At 41.6% G+C, this 21499-nt stretch overlaps 1 protein-coding gene across 1 annotated transcript in view; it reads left to right on the top strand.

Moving 5' to 3' along the window:
- The window catches only part of LOC100495229 (Fc receptor-like protein 3), a 149844-nt gene that overhangs the window by 83497 nt on the left and 44848 nt on the right, over window positions 1-21499 (top strand). The window contains exon 8 of the mRNA XM_031891842.1: window positions 18422-18712. Coding sequence (XP_031747702.1) covers window positions 18422-18712 — 291 coding nt within the window. The remainder of the gene's footprint in view (window positions 1-18421; window positions 18713-21499) is intronic.

The raw sequence follows: 21499 nt of genomic DNA, 5'->3' as shown, positions 1-21499 counted from the left end.
ATCCGAAGGATCGTAAACGGCGAGAAGACCTTTCTGACTTTGAACCTTCAGTGCAATCAAGTTTTTTTTCCATAGCTTAAGTTTTTTTTGTAAGTATTTTAACGAGAGAGAAAAAATCAAGTCTTGAAAAATCCTGCTAGGTGTTAAATATAATATAAATATAATAAAAATATATTAACCCTTTAAATAACTTTTATTCAAATATTCAGTGACAATTTGCTGTTGATCTTTTATTTTGTGTGTTTTTAAATGTCTCCAATCCGCCTCTCCCTATCCTGCTTAGGCCACCAACCCAGTCTTATTACTTAAATAACATTATGTCTTGTCCTGCCTCCCCAAAGAGAGGAGCCACACAGTGATGGGAATAGGAATCACACTGGCCTTCCTGGTTCTGCTTCTTGTTACTGCCATTGTGGCCTTCACGTACAGGAGCAGGACGGCTTCATCCTTCACCAACTGTCGGTTTTTCCCAAGAAGCTCAGGTAATGATAGATTGTTCTAGTTGTTGGCTGACCCTTCAGTGGGTTTTTATGTCCTCCCAGTCTCAATAATGACATTATTTCCTTCTATGAATGCCATTATAATTGTAATATTGCCCTGTCATGAATGGACAGAACTTACTTACTATATTCTACATTACTATATTCTTTAAACGAGCTGTTTTCTAAATATGTAATTAACTGTACAGTTGCAAACTGCCATTGTTTACATGACTGTTTAGTCTATCAAAATACTGCCTCTATCATATCCTACTTTTATCATCTTTTTCTATTGTTGCCATCTTGTCCTACTGTCTCCATCTTGTCCTTCTGTCTCCATCTTGTCCTTCTGTCTCCATCTTGTCCTACTGTCTCCATCTTGTCCTCCGTCTGTCTTCTTATTATCCTACTGTCTCATCATATCTTGTTGTCTTCATTGTTTCCTTATGTCTTCAAGATAAATCAGAAGGAAGGACACTCTTCCTGGTATAGTATAAGTAAAATAGGTTTATTCCATAATAAAAGATACATTTACAGAATAGTAGTGATCAATTCGCCCATCATAAAATGTTACAGCAGTGCACGGTGTCCTTATGTCTCCATCTTGTCCTAGTGTCTCCATATTTCCCTACTGTCTCCATCTTGTCCCTCTGTTGCCATTTTGCTGTATCTCTGCCTTGCCCCACTATCTCCAACTTTTCTAACTGAAGCCATTTTGTCTTCCTTGACCTATCCTGCTGTTTCCATCTTGTTCTTGGTTCTCTGTCATGCCCTATAACCTCCATATTGGGCTACTCTTTCCATCTTGTTTTCCTGTTTCCATCTTCTCCTTCTTTTAGCATCTCGCACTATTATGACCATTCTGGGCTACTGTTTCCATCTTGTTTCCATGTTCTCCAATTGTCAGCATCTCACACTATTATGACCATTCTGGGCTACTGTTTCCATCTTGTTTTCCTGTTTCCATCTTCTCCTATTTTCAACATCTCACACTATTATGACCATTCTGGGCTACTGTTTCCATCTTGTTTTCCTGTTTCCATCTTCTCCTATTTTCAACATCTCACACTATTATGACCATTCTGGGCTACTGTTTCCATCTTGTTTTCCTGTTTCCATCTTCTCCTATTTTCAACATCTCACACTATTATGACCATTCTGGGCTGCTGTTTCCATCTTTTTTTGTTTCCATCTTATCCTATTTTCAGCATCTCACACTATTATGACCATTCTGGGCTACTCTTTCCATCTTGTTTTCCTGTTTCCATCTTCTCCTTCTTTTAGCATCTCGCACTATTATGACCATTCTGGGCTACTGTTTCCATCTTGTTTCCATGTTCTCCAATTGTCAGCATCTCACACTATTATGACCATTCTGGAATACTGTTTCCATCTTGTTTTCCTGTTTCCATCTTCTCCTATTTTCAGCATCTCACACTATGACCATTCTGACCTACCTTACTTCCCGCCTACAACTGTAGATCAGCAGCGTTCCACTATCTCAGTCCAGCTGTCCCTTTTGTCACTCCTTACAGTAAATAAATACTGATATTATTTGTTTTCAGGTGGCTCAGTGACTAAAGCACAGTACAGGTGAGTTATAACCAATTGCATATTGAAGCCCTAATGAAGAGTAAGGTTGACTGTTAACTTTCATTTTGTGATTTTTATTTGAACTGAAGTATTCATTCACTCAAATATTCATTTTCCTTTCCAACATCCAAACCCCTGCCTGGTTGCTAGGGTCAGTAAAAATCTAGCAACCAGATAGCAGTTATCAACTCTGATGTATGCCTCCAATGACTTCATTGTTAATTGTTAATTGTGATTTAACAGGGCTGGTTCTAGGCATCAAGCTAAAGAACAGCAAACACCAAATTATGTGACACCCGGTGCAGAACAGCCAGACTACGGAAACAGTGAGTTTGTTCTAAACTACATTTCATGTTCTACATGTCCATTGTCCAGTCAGGGGGGATTTCACCTCTCATAGACTACAAAAGGGTTCTTCTTGCAGCCTGTAGACATCTATGGGTAGGGTGTATATTCTAAGCCTCTATTGCAGGGATGGTTTATTTGTCAAATAACTTTGGAAGCCTAAAACCTTTCAATCTGGGAATTACTAGGATAATACCTGGGCAATATTGCCCATATTGGGAAACTGTTTCCATCTTCTCCTATTTTCAACATCTCACACTATTATGACCATTCTGACCTACCATTGGAGGCCTAAAACCTTTCAATCTGGAAATTACTAGAATAATACCTGGAAAATATTGCTGAAATTTTCATTCCATATTCCTTATAACTAAGCATAGCATTACTGCCTACCTACATGGCCTACGTAACTCTTTGTATTTCTTTTAGTAGTTATCCAAGATGACACTCATGGAAAAGATATCAGTTATGCTCACTTAGATATTAACCATCAACAAACAGGTATGTCATCTTACAATATATTTGGCAATTCTCATTGGTCACATGGTTTAGAAAATGTTTAGTTCTGTCAATACATTCTAATTTTCCTAACAAGGCTGAAGGCTCCATTATATCTATAAACTAAGAACTAAAGTGTCAGACATGCCTTTGGGTGTGACTGGGAATGTAAGCTTCCTGGACAACTGGTTTCCTACTAAGCATACATTAACCATGTGTAAAATGCCACACATATGAACACATACATATGTACGGAAAATAATAGCAAAACTAAAATGGTAATTTCTTACACAGAGGCATAGTCCATATAGAGAGATATAGTTAATCAATATTAGCATGGGTAAATAATCTAAGCATAATCCCAAAGGGAACTAAAATGTAAGCTCTTGTGAGCAGGGCCCTCCCCCTAGTGTCTCCAATCCTCATTCTGTAAAGCACTGTGTAAAATGATGGCACTATATAAATAATAATAATAATAACTATACAGTGGCCTTGAATAGAGATGAGCCAATGCACTGTGACTAAGCAAGAAACACTATAACTGCTTCAGGATTTAACACCTAAAACATTTTTTTTCAGCTTCTTCTTCGCCAGTCAGTGATAATGTGAGTACTTCAACAGGTCTATATTAATACTCTTGATGGGCTAACAAGTCTAGATGATATTATACCTGGGGTCCTTTTTTGTAAAATAGCAGTATTTGGCATGATTAAGAGAGTGAATAAATAGTACTCTGCGGAGCCTGCCTATGTCTGAAATAGGTCAAAGTGGGAGGCATAGAATAGTCCCATTTCTTTATTAGTATAAATGCTCAGTTATCTAAGATAATCTTTCAGTTCAAGGGAAGGCTGTGGGCAAAGCATAATTCATTTATGAATGCTCCATGGCTCCCATGTACCACTGCTATAGGCACAAGGGCTAATGTACTGAGGGGGCAGAATTATACTCCCTTAGGGTCCAAGACTTAGGGACTGGGGCAATGGGCTGTACAGGCTGTGATGTGCATGAATCTACAGTACAGCACAAGGGAGCCCTGTACTTACTGTATGCCTTACAGAGCTGGTAAGTTTGGGCAACCCAATGTAACTTTGGGGCTGATTTATTGGGGATCGGGCATCAAGGATCAAGATTTAAAATTGAATTTAATTTACATTCAATTCCCCTACCCCAGTGATCCCCAACCAGCGACTCACAAGCAACATGTTGCTCACCAACCCCCTTGAGCAACAGTGGCCTGAAAGGGGATGCTTATTTTTCAATTTTGGACTAGGAGGCAAGTTGTGGAGGCATAAAGACCATGTGTACTGCCAAACTCAACCTCCTGTAGCCTGCCAATCCACACTGAGCTACCAAATATCCAATTACAGCCCTTAATGGTCAACCCTTAGGAACCTGTTTGATGCTTGCATTGCTCCATAATTTTTTTAAATGTAAAAGTTGCTCACGGGTAATAAAGGTTGGGAACTGTTGCCCTAACCCAATACTTGATCCTTTATAAATCAGCCCCTAGGTGTCCAATTTTAGGAAGGCAAATAGCTGGGCCTCAGGGTGCATCATGCAAAGCAAGGAGTCAAAAACAGGGTTTTGTGCCACTTTTCCACATTTTCTTCCGTGTACAGTTAGTTTGTAGCTGCCGGTGTCTTATGTCTTATAAGTCTTATTTTGCCTTTTATTCAGGGTAAAGGTTCTGTTACTTACACTGCTGTAAAAAAGGAATCCAAAAGAACTAAGAACCAAGAATCACAGGGAACCTGATGCTTCCATCTATAAGAACTTCATTGCCAAATAGCTTCATGCACAATCATGGCACAACCGCTAGCACTTTTGGACATCCATGGCCCAGTAGCCAGTTCTTTCAGTTGACTCAAAAGAGAAAAATGAATGTAATCATTGAATAATAAGAACTTCCCAGTTCCTTCTGTTCTCTCTGACTATGTAGAAACATGGAAATAATAAAGTCTATGGAAATTATTTATCACTAAGGAAGAAGGAAACAGTTCAGCACATTTTTTAGAGTTTTCTGATATTCAAACTGCCAAATAAGAAACAGTAGCTCCAGGGTTCCCATAGCTGCTTGCGTCAATAGAAACAACGTATGAAGTGACGCCATCTTGACTATGAACATTTTGACTGCAACACTGTCTAATTTGTGTGAAGGAACGATTTGATAAATTGTATACTCTAGACAAGGGATCCCAAACCTTTTTTACTTGTTAGCCACAGATGTAAAAAGTGTTGGGGAGCCACACAAGCATGTAAAATGTTCTTTGGGGGTGTCAAATAAGGGCTGTGATTGCCTATTTTCATTTATTGATTGATTTCTTCCCAGTGGTTGGATCTGAACTAGAGATGTAGCGAACTGTTCGCCGGAGAACTAATTCGCATGAAAATCGAGTGTTCGCAAGTTCGCAAGTTTGCGAACTTTTAGCGAAGTTCGCAATTTTGGGTTCGCCTTAGCTGGAGCCAAATTTTGACCTCTCACCCCAGAGTCAGCAGATACATGGCAGCCAATCAGGCAGCTCTCCCTCCTGGACCACCCATGGACCACTCCCTTCCATATATAAACCGAAGCCCAGCAGCCATTTTACATTCTGCCTGTGTGTGCTTGATGAGTTAGCATAGGGAGAGAGCTGTGCAGGGGTTTGAGGGAGAGTTTAGGTAGCTTTGCTGACTAGTGATCTACTTTCTACTGCTCTACTCCACTACTGCGGCGTTTTGTCTTTGCGTGTGAACCGGCTGTAACCTTTACACGACTTGATTGGCATGTAGACGCCGGACGTTTTAAAGCAGTTTATTACACAAGTTTAGAAATGTAGTGTGATTTCTGCCCTTTACAGCACAAAACGCAACGCTGTGTAAACAACGTATTTTTCAGAGACATTTTTGCCCTTGATCCCCCTCCTGTATGCCACTGTCCAGGTCGTGGCACCCTTTAAACAACTTTAAAATCAGTTTTCTGGCCAGAAATGGCTTTTCTAGGTTTTAAAGTTCGCCTTCCCATTGAAGTCTATGGGGTTTGCAAAGTTCGCAAAAGTTCGCACTTTTTTTGTGAGGTTCGCTACATCTCTAATCTGAACTACAACGGGTGACAAATTTCTCGAAAATGACTTTAGGATCACCGCAAGTAAAACATATTACTAGGGGTGATCTGGCCTTATTTTGGGAAAATGAGAAGGGAGGCAATTTCCTGCAAATAAGCTGGATCACCTTGCCTATTGGGGTGATCCAATGTTATCCTAATGTTATGCTATAGCAAGTCATTTTCAGGAGATTTAGTAACAATGGGTGACAAATCTTACTATGTGTCCTCACCCTAAAAGAACCACTGGCATCCAAAATTTCTTTTGAAAATGTATGTAAAAGTTCAAGTTCATACTGGAGACCATTTGCCTCTACTGTTCTATGGGGACCCAGCTGGGAGAGGGTTGCATGTAGCAATATGTTAGTTACACTTTTCACTTAATTACCCCTTGGAACATTCCGTTCATACAGCCACATTGTCTGCCGGAACAGACAACTTTAGTTTTGTAATTTGTAAGCCTACATTTTTGGTGCATAACCGGGCCATTTGGGGAGTAGGGGTTCCCGACATCTCCACACAGTTTATACTGTTGCACAGCTTTAATAAAGAAAAAGATTATAGAAGACAAGCCACTTGCTGACTTATTTTTAGCTGAGAACTGACAGAGAGACTCTGTGGGGGAAAGAGGAAGGAAGAGATAGAAAATGAGAAGATTCACTTAACAACCACCCTGCCAAATCTATGGTGGACAAAAATAAAGATATGTTGTATTTAACAGGTTCAACCAACTGTGAAGAAAGACTCAAGACTCAAGGGGAACTTGTGGTGTCCCACAGACTTCTTTATAGCTAGGAACCATTCTATTTTTATTTGGATGTTCACTCTCTCAGACCCTAGACTCTGGCGCCAAGTATGCCCTGACCTATCTACTGACCAATGACTGAATTGAGCTCAGCCATTTGTGTCCCTATCAGGTGGGTCTTGAAACTCTGACCCCTCTATTAAATACACTGGATAAAAAAATAGATTAAGCACATTTGCCTTTATAACTAAACTAATTATATTTTTTTAATGGAGCCACACTTAACCTCCATCTTTTTGCACTGATATACTTTAAAAAAATGTGCATGCGCATTTGCTTCTATCATCCGGCGCTGCGTGTGACGTCACTATGGCGCCAAATTTGAATTATTTAAAGCGGTTTCTGCAGCATAATGGTTGCCCAACGTAGGTTTTCCTCCTGTGAGTTCCTGGGTGTGTTATTCCTGTTCTGCTGATCTGTTTTGACCTCTGCCTGTCCTTGACCTTCCTGTACTGCTGCCTGAACCGACCTGAACACTGAATTTTTTTTATTATTTTTTTTTTGTATTTCAACAAGATCTTTATTGTTGTATACAGAGCAATTGTAACAGCATTGTTGTTCTATAATATATGAAATTATTAACAATTTTGTAGCATAAATTGTCTAAACCAGAGGGGGGGTAGGAGAAGAAGAGAGAGCCAGAGGAGAAGCTGGTCATAGATATTTCTTGAAAAGGGGAGAGCAAGAAGAGGCAGAGGAGGGCAGAATAACAAACTGGATGGCACTATTAAGGTAAGTGTAGTAACTTTTTGGTGTCTCGGCATGGCATTTCAAAGTTTACTGTTTCAGATTAAAGTCTATTATGAGAGTTTAGATAAGATACCCAAGGTTGCCAGTTTAAAACAAACTCCTGCTGTTTCTCATGTAAGGAAAAAATAATTTCTTCTATAATATATATATCATTCATATTTGAAATCCATTCCTCAATAGTGGGGGGGTTGTTATCCCTCCAGTGCCTGGAGATTAGTGAACAATTAATTTTTTATCCAGCACAGTACAGAGTACAGCAGGGGGTCCAAGTGCCCCCGAAATGAGCGCTAAGGCACGCACTCTTTAAACAACCAAGTTGTTTTCCCAGTTGTGCCCCATCCAATTTGAGGATTAACTTTTAGCACTTAGGGCTCATGGATACTGCGTTATAGGAGATATGAGCAACTGTAATGCATTTTGTCTGTGTGACCTTTGAGTAGTGAGAGTGAGTGGGGGCAATAGCGCCCGGGGTTTGCAGTTCTCCCCTATATATAATCTGTCATTAACTGTCATCAGTTTAGTGCCCTAAACCAGAGCTGTTACTGTGGGTTACTGGACAAGTGCAAATTCTCACATTCTGGATAAGTGCACATTAGTGCTTGTGTTTCCGTTTCTCACCCCATGTGTTTAGCAGTAGAATTTGCTAAATACAGAAATACAAAAGGTGAAGTGAAAATGCCGTTTGTGTATCTGGAGCTTTAGCTTACGGGGCATTAGTTGGTGAGCGCCGGCTGTAGGTGCCATGTCGCTCCTGGGGCTCCTCGTCCTGCTCTGTAAGTACAACTTGACTTATTTTAGTATTTTATCCAATAGAAGGAACGTTGCCGTATTTTACAGCTTCATCACAAACTGAGCCCATGTACTGACAGCAGAAGGGTTAGAGTTCCAAATGCCCTGTGTGCCTGGGGCCTGGGGCCGTAGTGGGGCAGATTCACCCACAGACATCTGCACTAGTAATTATCTGGGGTATCAACTCATCTCCTGATTCCTCTCTCCCCTCACTGGGAATCCAATCAGTTTGTGGGATGCTGTATGGATACATTATATAATGCTTTGTATTCAGCATTTCTGACTATTAATATGCAGTATATAATATTTTTATTCTCTCTCCATTACCTTTAACAGCCATAACTACAGACAATGCAGGTGAGTCTCTGATTAAATAATTTAATTCACTAAACATTTTATAAGCAGATCAATATATGTATATATTATCATTGGCTGAGGTATCTGTACCTTACCCTTTAATAGGATTCTGCACTTTGCACCGGTGGGAACTAGAGGTTTCCTGCAGTTCTGTATGTTGGGAGCAATAGAATAATCAGCAGCAGATACAGGGGAATAAGAAAGACAGAGCAATGATAAAGGGGGAATTGGCCTGGAACTTGCATAGTGAAAACCCATTAAAAAAAACAAAAATTGGGTTTTACTAATGCAATTATAGATTAGAATACATTTACTCTCTTGTTTCTGTACTTATTTGGTAAAAGTTAGTAAAATAATTCCCTTATTGGCAAATAAGCCAACATTGCCTATAATAGTAATAATTTCCCTATTAACGTGGAAATACAATGCAATCTATAGGGGATTCTGATGTGCAGGCTTATCATAACGTGAATCCCCTTGACAAAGGACTGTGTTCCGAAACGTTGGGGTTTTCTTAATCCACATGTGTCTGTTTTTTCTGTATATTACATTTTGTCCAACTGGTGGTATGTATATTATGCATTGTAATTGTATTTATTTTTTTTGTGAATATTTTCCATATAAAGAGCATTATATGTTAAACATACCATTTGCTGCCTTTTTGTGGTTAGTGTGCATTGAGTAATTGATTGAGGTGTTCTGATGTTGCTCGGGGAAGAGATGGGAAAGGGCATCTGAGGCTTCTGATCTCCTAACTGAGCAGAGCAACACTGTAATTAAACTTTCATAATTGAAAAAATAAGGATAATTATGAAGCCTCCAGTACAGTTTGGGTGCATCTTTGTATTAATGCCAGTTTGCTTTAAAATAATTGAACAGGTGGAGGTGAGTATAATGGTGCATCGCCCCTAATGCTACAACTGTATAGTATTGTATTCTGTACAATGGGGGGAGCTGTTGCTCCATCTGTGCCCTAGAGTAACCTGTAAAAAACACTGATACAAAATTTCAGCAGTTATACCTGCTCCATCTGTAGCTCTGAGCTTCTTAGTGTAACATCTAATTATGTACAGTAAGTTTGTTACTCAGTAGATTTCCCATCAGACTCAGTTATTACTTGTTCCATTGCAGGGGCTGCTGGCAGAGCCACAGTGAGCTTCTCCCCAAACTGGGCCTCGGCATTCACATCTGAATCTGTAACTCTGACTTGCAATGTAGCTCCCTCTGCACAAGGAGACCCCCCTTATTCCTGGTATAAAGATGGATTTTTGATCACAATAGGTCAGCAGAACTATACAATAGTCAGTGCCCAAGTGAGTGACAGTCGGGAATATCAGTGTAAGTCCCGTAGCAGTGACCGGAGTGAGGCTGTTACACTGACAGTTAGTGACGGTGAGTATAAAGCGCAGATTTTCTTATTCCAAACTGTTTGTTGTGCCGCACTTTTTCCTAAAAAACCAATGTAATTGCAGCCTCACAGGGAGCTGTACCTGCCACAATTGCGCTCAGTGCTTCAAATCAAAATCAGCTGCCCGGGCCTGTCGTGTGCACTTTTGGTGCTGAGATTGTTTCACTTCCGGCATTAGGAAAGTTGGAATTAGTGTGTGATTGTTTTGGTGCAAGTCAGGGTCAGACTGGGCCAGTGGGGCACCCAGAAAAATCCCTGTGGGCCCTGAAATTACTGCCATGTTCAGTGTGACAGGACCCCCCTAGTGTCAATAGGTGCAATTCTAGCGAGTGGGATGGCATTTCAGGGAGATTATTCGCCCGCAACAAGGGAGATTTGTCACAGGCAACTAATCTCCCTGTCTGTCATGGCCCTAAGTCAGTGTCATGGAACAACTTCACTCTCGCTGCTCTATTGGCCCCTCAGGTTCCGGTTCCAATACGGCCTCACTACAAACAGCTCTGGGGCCCAGTTAGTGACACAGGGAATTGCTCCATAAGAACCAGAAGGTACATTAGTCAGGCCCCTTCCCTGAATATAGAGAATATTATAGCCCTCAGGCTCCAGTGGCCATTAGTGTCAGTCACATTGAGACAAGAACCAGGACTAAATACTGGACACTGTGGCCCCTGGCAATGCTGAATGGTGATTCATTATGGGATAACACATCTGGGTACTGGGTCTCATGGATGCAACACCATGGATTACAGATAAGTGTGCAACAACAAAGAGCTGTCAGTGCCTTAAAAAAGGGGCACATTGTGTACCCTAATACTGGAGAGTTTATGTTAAAGTGGGTGAGATGTACAAATGTATATAAATGTGTCTATTTCTGTTTTGGAGGGAGGGAGATGGGTGGGAGGGGTTCTGGTTCAATTTTTTCAGCCTATATATAATTCTCACATGATGATAGATAGATAGATAGATAGATAGATGATAGATAGATAGATAGATAGATAGATAGATAGATAGATAGACAGATAGACAGACAGACAGACAGACAGACAGACAGACAGACAGATAGATAGATAGATACATAGATAGATAGATAGATAGATAGATAGATAGATAGATAGATAGATAGATAGATAGATAGATAGATAGATAGACAAATCACTATAACACAGTAGGTGAAGTCGTATCCGGTTAGTATCAGTGTGTAGGTTCTTCTCACAGAGTAGAGGCACTGTCACACCATCCACACTTTACAAATCCGCCATAAAATGTCACTGGAGAACCAAGTGAATCAATTGTAGTTTTTTTATTCTATACCACACAACATGTTTGGGATCCACTGATCCTTCATCAGGCACTCATACATCAGTGTGCAGAACCCAAATGGGCTTTTAAACCCCATAAAACTAACAAGTGTGTCGGCTCCATCATGTGGTCAGACGCATAGAAATACATACATCAAATTCCTCTTACTAAGAACTGCCATCTACTGGCCTCCTCTGATACTGCACCATAGCTCTTTTCTCACAGGAATATTCCAATACAATAATATCATTGCTATATAGTATTTAGCCATGGAGGAATTTGAGGTATGTATTTCTATGTGACTGACCACATGATGGGGCTGACACACTTGTGGGTTGTGTGGGGTTTAAAAGCCCATTTGGGTTCTGCGCACTGATGTATGAGCCTGATGAAGGATCAGTGGATCCCAAACATGTTGTGTGGTATAGAATAAAAAATGACAAGAGATAGATATCTAATCTGTCTGTATATGGATCTACATACAGTATATCAGGTAAAATGTATATGATAAACAATATTCAGTCTGATTAATGTGTCTTTTTAAATGTATTTCCAGATTACCTCTCCCTGAAAGTTCCCCCCTTTGTGTTTGAAGGGGACAATTTACAGGTTTCCTGTGCCGGGTACCCTGGGTACGAGGCTGGGAATGCTAAACTTTACAAAGGAAATGAGTTTATAGGTTTCTCAGGCAATGGGAGTTTCCACATTGGAAGAGTAACCATGGCAACAAATGGCTCCTACACATGTTACAGACTAGTACGGCACCATGGCTTGTTTTATCATCAAGAGAGCAGTGTGTACATTTCTATTAAAGGTAAAAACATTATTGGTCCTGTGACAGATATCTGCGGAGGACCGCGCTGTCTTTCTTTCTTTTCTGTCTTTTCTACCTTTGCTGGCCGACACAAACAAAAACAATCTCTTAATCTTTTTCTATGACTCCTCGTGTCTGTCCTACACCATTCTCAGCAATGAAACACATTTTTTTACCGCGTCCAACATGGTAACAATAGGGTTAAAAGCCACGTGGGAAAACTGCTGTTGGCAGATCCAAAACGCTGAAACATTTAAACATTAATTGAGCTCATATATATATAGAATAAAACCTTTAACTTGTCAATACGATGTGCAACACACTTTTGACAATAAAAGTGCAAACTTTAAACATTAAAAGTAAGATTTTACCTGAGTTTTCCAAATTGTTCAGTTTGCTCTGGGTTTGGTGAGACACAAAGGCGTGGCCTAATGATTGGCAGCTGGGCACAGCCAATAGCAGAGCTGGGAACTTGAACTTTGTTTACATGAGAATTTTCTTTTTTACCTTTTATCTGCGCAGACTCTTATGTACATGTACAGGTATGGGACCCATTATCCAGAATGCTCGGGACCAAGGGTATTCCGGATAAGGGGTCTTTCCGTAATTTGGATCTCAGTACCTTAAGTCTACTAAAAAATCAATAAAACATTAATTAAACCAAATAGGGCTGTTCTGCCCCCAATAAGGGGTAATTATATCTTAGTTGGGATCAAGTACAGGTACTGTTTTATTATTACAGAGAAAAGGGAATCATTTAACCATTAAATAAACCCAATAGGGCTGTTCTGCCCCCAATAAGGGGTAATTATATCTTAGTTGGGATCAAGTACAGGTACTGTTTTATTATTACAGAGAAAAGGGAATCATTTAACCATTAAATAAACCCAATAGGGCTGTTCTGCCCCAATAAGGGGTAATTATATCTTAGTTGGGATCAAGTACCGGTACTGTTTTATTATTACAGAGAAAAGGGAATCATTTAACCATGAAATAAACCCAATAGGGCTGTTCTGCCCCCAATAAGGGGTAATTATATCTTAGTTGGGATCAAGTACAGGTACTGTTTTATTATTACAGAGAAAAGGGAATCATTTAACCATTAAATAAACCCAATAGGGCTGTTCTGCCCCCAATAAGGGGTAATTATATCTTAGTTGGGATCAAGTACAGGTACTGTTTTATTATTACAGAGAAAAGGGAATCATTTAACCATTAAATAAACCCAATAGGGCTGTTCTGCCCCAATAAGGGGTAATTATATCTTAGTTGGGATCAAGTACAGGTACTGTTTTATTATTACAGAGAAAAGGGAATCATTTAACCATGAAATAAACCCAATAGGGCTGTTCTGCCCCAATAAGGGGTAATTATATCTTAGTTGGGATCAATTAAAAGGTTCTGTTTTATTTCTACATAGAAAAAGGAAATCAGTTTTAAAATTTTGAATTATTTGATTAAAATGGAGTCTATGGGAGACGGGCATTCCGTAATTTGGAGCTTTCTGGATAACGGGTTTCCGGATAAGGGGTCCGATACCTGTACTTGTAAAAATTGTACAAAAATAAAAAATGATTGGTGAACTTTGTATTAAATACTTACGAAAAAAAGCTTTGGCTCCTAGTTGTTGCTCTGTGCTGCAACCAAATACAATTGTAGAAATCCAAAAAATAGGAAAAAAGCTTCAGCAGATTTACTGCAAACCATTTATTATGGGTAGTGGTAACACAACATGTTTCCGGTCAATAGTGGTAAAGGGTATTGACCCGAAACATGTTGTGTTACCACTACCCACAATAAATGGTTTGCAGTAAATCCGCTGAAGCTTTTTTCCTACTTTTTGGATTTTGGCAGTTGTAAAAATTGTAATTATTGTTGAAATTTATATGTGTTTAATTTTAAAATGCATGATGTCAGTAAATTGCAAAGCATGCTGGGAGCCTTGGGTATAAAAGGCCGCTCCCAGTCAGCAAGAGTCAGTCTGGTTTTGGATTTCTGCAAGGAAAGACCTGTGTAAAGACTGCGCTGCTGTTTGATGCTGTGCTATACTGAGCTGTATAACGCTTTTGCCTTCTGCGTCAAGGAAATAAAGTCAACATTTCTTTGTCATGCAAGCTTCAGCTAACTCTGTGATAAGGTCCTATAGCAATTTCTTGTGGGCATGTAATGAGTTAATAAAAAACTAAATTTTAGAATATATAAAGGTAGTAGATCTCTCTGAGGCTTTATTACGGAAGGGCACAGTGCAAATAAGTGTAAACAAAATTCAAATTCAAATAAGATTTGCTGCACAGCGCTGGGGTATAATTCAATAGATGAGGCTGAAAAAAAGACACATGTCCATCAAGTTCAACCTTTTGGCCTAAGTGAAACCTGCATAACTGCAAGTTGATCCCCTTCTGCAGCCTCTCAAATTTGCCTCAGTTGGGGGGAAAAAAACTTCTTTCCGACTCATCAGGGCAATTGGATCAGTGTCTGAATTAACTTTCTACTTAAAGGAACAGTAACACTAAATAATGAAAGAGCTTTAAAGTAATAAAAATATAATGCACTGTTGCCCTGCACTGGTAAAACTGGTGTGTTTGCTACAGTAACACTACTATAATTTATATAATAAGCTGCTGTGTAGCCACGGGGGCAGCCATTCCTGCACTGGTACATTTGGGGTGTTTGCTACAGAAACCCTACTATAGTTTATATAAATACCCCGCTGTGTAGCCCCGGGGGCAGCCGTTCCTGCACTGGTACAGCTGGGGTGTTTGCTACAGAAACCCTACTATAGATTTATATAAATACCCCGCTGTGTAGCCCCGGGGGCAGCCATTCCTGCACTGGTACAGCTGGGGTGTTTGCTACAGAAACCCTACTATAGTTTATATAAATACCCCGCTGTGTAGCCCCGGGGGCAGCCATTCCTGCACTGGTACAGCTGGGGTGTTTGCTACAGAAACCCTACTATAGTTTATATAAATACCCCGCTGTGTAGCCCCGGGGGCAGCCATTCCTGCACTGGTACAGCTGGGGTGTTTGCTACAGAAACCCTACTATAGTTTATATAAATACCCCGCTGTGTAGCCCCGGGGGCAGCCATTCCTGTACTGGTACAGCTGGGGTGTTTGCTACAGAAACCCTACTATAGTTTATATAAATACCCCGCTGTGTAGCCCCGGGGGCAGCCATTCCTGCACTGGTACAGCTGGGGTGTTTGCTACAGAAACCCTACTATAGTTTATATAAATACCCCGCTGTGTAGCCCCGGGGGCAGCCATTCCTGCACTGGTACAGCTGGGGTGTTTGCTACAGTAACACTACTATAATTTATATAATAAGCTGCTGTGTAGCCACGGGGGCAGCCATTCAAGCTGGAAAAAAGGAGAAAAGGCACAGGTTACATAGCAGATAACAGATAAGTTCTGTAGAATACAATAGTGTTTTATCTGTTATCTGAATGGCTGCCTCCATGGCTACATAGCAGCTTATTTATATAAATTATAGAAGACTTTCTGAAGTAAACACACAACTTTTACCAATGCAGGGCAGCAGCACATTATATTTTAGTTAGTTTTATACACTTTCATTTTTTGGTGTTACTGTTCCTTTAAGAGTTCATTTTGAGTTGGTATTTTCTCACTTTCAAAAAAGCAGCATCCAATCCTTTCGCCAAACTATTTCATGAATCTGCTTATACAACAGCCATGGCATTAAAGATCCACAACTTTACAAGAAATCTTTACAGAGGCATTTTATAAATACATGTTAATAGTAATAATAATAATAATAATAATACATTTGTATATAAAAAAACAGTTCTTTAAAACAGACACCTGTTCATCCTTGTTTAAGTACATAAGTAAAACCTTAAAGGAGACATATCCTATAAAAATTAACAATGTACCAGTGAATTTTACTCCTCTAGATATAGAAGGATTGGGCTTAAAAAAGTTGAGTTTCAGACTGATTTATTGAGAAATTCCACCAAAACCCCACTAGCCCCGCCCATCTGTTCCACTATCTGCTGCCTGAATTCTCTGGGTGTGCAGGGGAGTCGCCAGCCCTCAGTACCCTGCACTATAAGATAGGAACCAATCAGCAGCTAGGCTGACCTGATAGGGAACTGAAGTCTGTCTGTGCTTGTGGGAGTGCAGGGCTGTGATTGGCTCTCCCCCTCCTACTGTGCTTCTGGCAGGGACCGTTAGGACACGCCCACTCTTCATTTCAAACACAGACAGGGACCTGAGAGGATCTATAGGGAGCTCCAATAAAGGGGCCATTGTTACAGATAGGGTTAATGTTTAGCCCAAAGGGAAACCAGCACCGTATATTATTCATAATTGCCTACAAAATTAAGGTTTTCCCATTTATCCAATATGTCTCCTTTAATTATAGAGAGTAGTGATGGGCGAAATGTTTCGCCAGGCATGGATTTGCGGCGAATTTCCGCGTTTCGCCATTGGCGGATTGTTTTGCGAAACGGATGAAAAAATTCGCCGCGGAAAAATTCGCCGCACGTCCAAAAATTGTCGCCAGCGTCAAAAAATTATTGTCGCGGGCGTCAAAAGATTAGCCGCGCGACGAAATAATAGCCGCGCGACGAAATAATAGCTGTGGGCAACTAAATAATAGCCGCGTGCGACGAAACAATAGCCGCGGGCGACGAAACAATAGCCGCGCGCCAAAAAATAGCCGCGTGCGACGAAACAATAGCCGCACAACGAAATAATAGCCGCGTGCGACAAAATAATAGCCGCGTGCAACGAAACAATAGCCGCGCGACAAAATAATAGCCGCGTGTGACGAAACAATAGCCGCGCGACAAAATAATAGCCGCGGGCGATGAAACAATAGTCGCGCGACAAAATAATAGCTGCGGGCGACGAAACAATAGCCACGCGACAAAATAATAGCCGCGGGCGACAAATTTTTTTTGTCGCACGACATTTCGAACAGATTCGCTCATCACTAATAGAGAGGTATTAGAAAGGTTATTTTGCAACATACAGTATAGTTATCATTTTCAATTGCTAGATACAGCACAAGAGGCTAAAATGGATGGTGAAATCATTTGTTGCCCTTTCCCAAGGTGTGCCATTTGTGTGTATTTGTGTGTGAGTGCCTTCATGCATCCCCTGAATCCCTTAACTCAAGAGTGAAGGACATAAATAAAAGAATAACAATCTCACCATGAGATATGGTATATTTTCTGCAATTTGACGATGTCTACAAAATATTGCACCAAATATCCCCACCCGGCTCATGTCTTGTATCTTTCAGTAGAGGAGCATGGGTGCAACTTGTTAAGAAACAAGGAATAACCCTGTGCCGGCCCCTAGGGCAGGGTGGGCGGAGCCAGAATAGTTCATCAGATTTATACCCTCCTCATGTGTAATGGGGTCGGTGGGTATATGTAACCATGTGGGGCCATTACTGACCCTGCTCCTTGTCCAGGGGCCATAACATGGCAGGTTATTGTTTAAAAATAAACAATTTCCCCATTCCCTACCTATAAGCACCATCTTTGTATATTATTATGGGACACACTGTACCCTTGTATTAATCCTGCTCTACTATTTACCCCTCAGTTCAGAGGCACAAACCTGATCTTCTTAATGTCCACCCACCCCAAAAAGCTTCTTTACTTATGTTATTGGGGATCTTTATGTTATTATTATCCGTACTTGCATTTGTTATGATTTCCCACAGCAATTGGGGCAATTCTGATTATTTTGGAGCTGAGTTTAGACCATACAGACCATACAATGTTAAGGTGCAGTGGGTCACTATGTGCCCAAGGAAGCCCTGTTATTAACATCTGCCTTTCACCAGTCATCAAGCCCAAGGTTCCTATATAGTTACGGATCTGCATTTTTGTTATTGTCCCAAAAGACAACCACTCGAAGGAAGGGCATAGGAATACTCACTCTATGCCCCATACTGAGTTGGACACAAAGCTCACGATTTATAAAGTGGAGCATGTTTTGTTCCCATATTGATACATTGCTTGCACTGGGTGGTGGGCATGATGGCACGGTAATTCTGGGGAATCCTCTGCATTATGGGTGGGAAAAGAATCAAGCCGGTTATACTTTGCTCCATGCCAAAAGTTAGTAAATAGAGCCCCATGTCTTTACTGAATTATCAGGTGCCCTAAATCATATAGCAACTTTAGTTAAAAAATATTATTTAACTTGTCTCTTTCCTTTCCTAGAGCTCTTCTCAAAGCCAGAAATATCTGGGAATTCAGGTTCCCTGGGTCAGATTAATGAAGGAGATCACATGACCATAACATGTGACACAGAGCTCAGCCCACACAGAGAGACTACAGAGCTGCAGTTTGCTTTCTACAGAAATGGGCACAATGTGCAGGGATTCAGTTTATCCAACCAATATGGAGTCCCCTCAGCTCAGCTGGAGGATTCTGGGAATTATACCTGTGAGGTACAAACTCCAACCGGCAGTGTGAGGAAGGAGAGTGACCCAAAAAGTATCCAGATAAAAGGTGAGCAAAGCCTTGAGCTGCCAAATATCTGAGTATTTTTCTTATGGGAAAAAATCATGAATGTCTTTGCTTTAGTACTAACTTAATTACATGAGATTTTAATTTTTAATTATTTGAGTAATGCCCTGCAGATATGCATGAATGTCACATCATTTAAATTTTATTTTGATCCATTCAGCCCAAAAACTTGCCGGTGTGCGAGTGAGGCTGGAGCCGGCCGGGGGGCAGGTTATTGCTGGGGAGAAGTTGGAGATTCTCTGCTCAGTGGAAAAGGGGATGGGATTATTGCATTATTCCTGGTGCAAACAGCCCACTCTCATCTGTAACCCTTTCTTGGCACACTCACTTATTTTGGGCTGTACATGTGCTTTAACGGGAAATTTGGTTCCCTTCGCAGATAAAAGGTCCTGGGACTGATATTTTAGCGCAGTGCCTCCCCCTAGTGGACACTGAGGAGCACACCTCAAGGGGATTTCCACTAGGAAATAATCACACACAGTTTGCAGCAAATATCAACTTTATATAACTGGGTGTAAAGGTAAAATAATTATAACAACAGTAATAACCCTGCTATGGGAAACCTGTGTTGGTGTTAGCCACTACTGGCTCAGTCTCTCTGGGGACTCAGTCCCACACTCCCCTCCTGGGGGGAAATACCCTTTCCCAGTTCAATCCTGGCAAAGTCCCTTTCCCAGAGCTTTTTCAGTTTCCCCAGGTGGTGCTACCTGCCCCAAACTACCTCTCCCTTTGGAATGGCAGTTGCTCCCATGTAGCCCCGAGAAACACCTGTCCTTACACAGGGGATACATACAGGAGACTCTATACCTTCCCTCAGATGGATCCCTCACTGGGGACTCACACAGGGACACACACAGGAGTCTCTATACCTTCCCTCAGATGTATCCCTCACTGGGGACTCACACAGAGACACACACAGGAGACTCTATACCTTCCCTCAGATGGATCCCTCACAGGGGACTCACATAGGGGACACACACAGGAGACACTATACCTTCCCACAGATGGATCCCTCACTGGGGACTCACACAGGGACACACACAGGGGACTCTATACCTTCCCTCAGATGGATCCCTCACTGGGGACTCACACAGGGACACACACAGGAGACGCTATACCTTCCCACAGATGGATCACTCACTGGGGACACACACAGGGACACACACAGGAGACTCTATACCTTCCCTCAGATGGATCCCTCACTGGGGACTCACACAGGGACACACACAGGAGACTCTATACCTTCCCTCAGATGGATCCCTCACCTTCCCTCAGATGGATCCCTCACCTTCCCTCAGATGGATCCCTCACCTTCCCTCAGATGGATCCCTCATTGGGGACTCACATAGGGGACACACACAGGAGACACTATACCTTCCCACAGATGGATCCCTCACTGGGGACTCACACAGGGACACAAGGGAGGCTCTATACCTTCCCTCAGATGGATCCCTCACTGGGGACTCACATAGGGGACACACACAGGAGACGCTATACCTTCCCACAGATGGATCACTCACTGGGGACTCACACAGGAGACTCTATACCTTCTCTCAGATGGATCCCTCACTAGGGACTCACACAGGGGAGACACACAGGAGACTCTATACCTTCCCTCAGATGGATCCCTCACTGGGGACTTACACAGGGACACACACAGGAGACTCTATACCTTCCCTCAGATGGATCCCTCACTGGGGACTTACACAGGGACACACACAGGAGACTCTATACCTTCCCTCAGATGGATCCCTCACTGGGGACTCACACAGGGACACACAGGAGACTCTATACCTTCCCTCAGATGGATCCCTCACTGGGGACTCACATAGGGGACACACACAGGAGACTCTATACCTTCCCTCAGATGGATCACTCACTGGGGACTCACACAGGGACACACACAGGAGACTCTATACGTCTATGAAGATTCTCATTCATCCAGGTCATGATATACAGTATCTAGTAGAATTAAGTCTAAAACAACTGGACTTTTCTGAGTTTTTTTCTTGAAAACGTTTCACCACTCATCCGAGTGGCTTCTTCAGTTTTGAACTGAAGAAGCCACTTGGATGAGTGGTGAAACGTTTTCAAGAAAAAAAAACTCAGAAAAGTCCAGTTGTTTTAGAGACTCTATACCTTCCCTCAGATGGATCACTCACTGGAACTCACACAGGGACACACACAGGAGACTCTATACCTTCCCTCAGATGGATCGCTCACTGGGGATCCGTAGGTGGTAAGGCATCCAACCGCAGTGTAGCAGATCTCTCTTTACAGGCACTCAAATCCTTCACACAGTCACTGCTTACTGGATGGTCTCTCTGTCTCAACTCTGGCAAAACAACAGGGGCTCCCTTTATAAACTACTGGGTCCGCCCCTGGTTTTGGATCCAAACCTAGGCACACCTTTTTCTCCCAACAGTGCACTGGGGCATCCAGCCAATTGGGTTCCTCCCCAGTCTGTAGCCAGGCTGGATGATGTCACAGACAGAGAAACAAGGGAAAGAGTTTGCTGATCCCCTACATTCTCCCCTTGGACAAACCGACAACATCCTTGCTTGCCATACCACCTTACACTTGGGCATGTTCAAGTTCAGTAGCCAGACAGATCTTCAGTGGAAATATTGTGCTTTATTTTTATCAAATGTGGAAAAAAACCTGGTTTTGCAAAGGTGCAATACAAACTTTTACCAGAAGGGGGGTCAACAGTAACCCTGCAAACACACTCCTGGAGCTCTATAACTGCCTCTTACAAAGGTTTTACAC

This window comes from Xenopus tropicalis, chromosome 8 (assembly GCF_000004195.4).
Source record: "Xenopus tropicalis strain Nigerian chromosome 8, UCB_Xtro_10.0, whole genome shotgun sequence".
In the NCBI taxonomy this organism is placed as follows: domain Eukaryota; kingdom Metazoa; phylum Chordata; class Amphibia; order Anura; family Pipidae; genus Xenopus; species Xenopus tropicalis.
The sequence above is the reverse complement of the archived record's forward strand: the minus strand, read 5'-3'. Positions and strand labels throughout refer to the sequence as shown.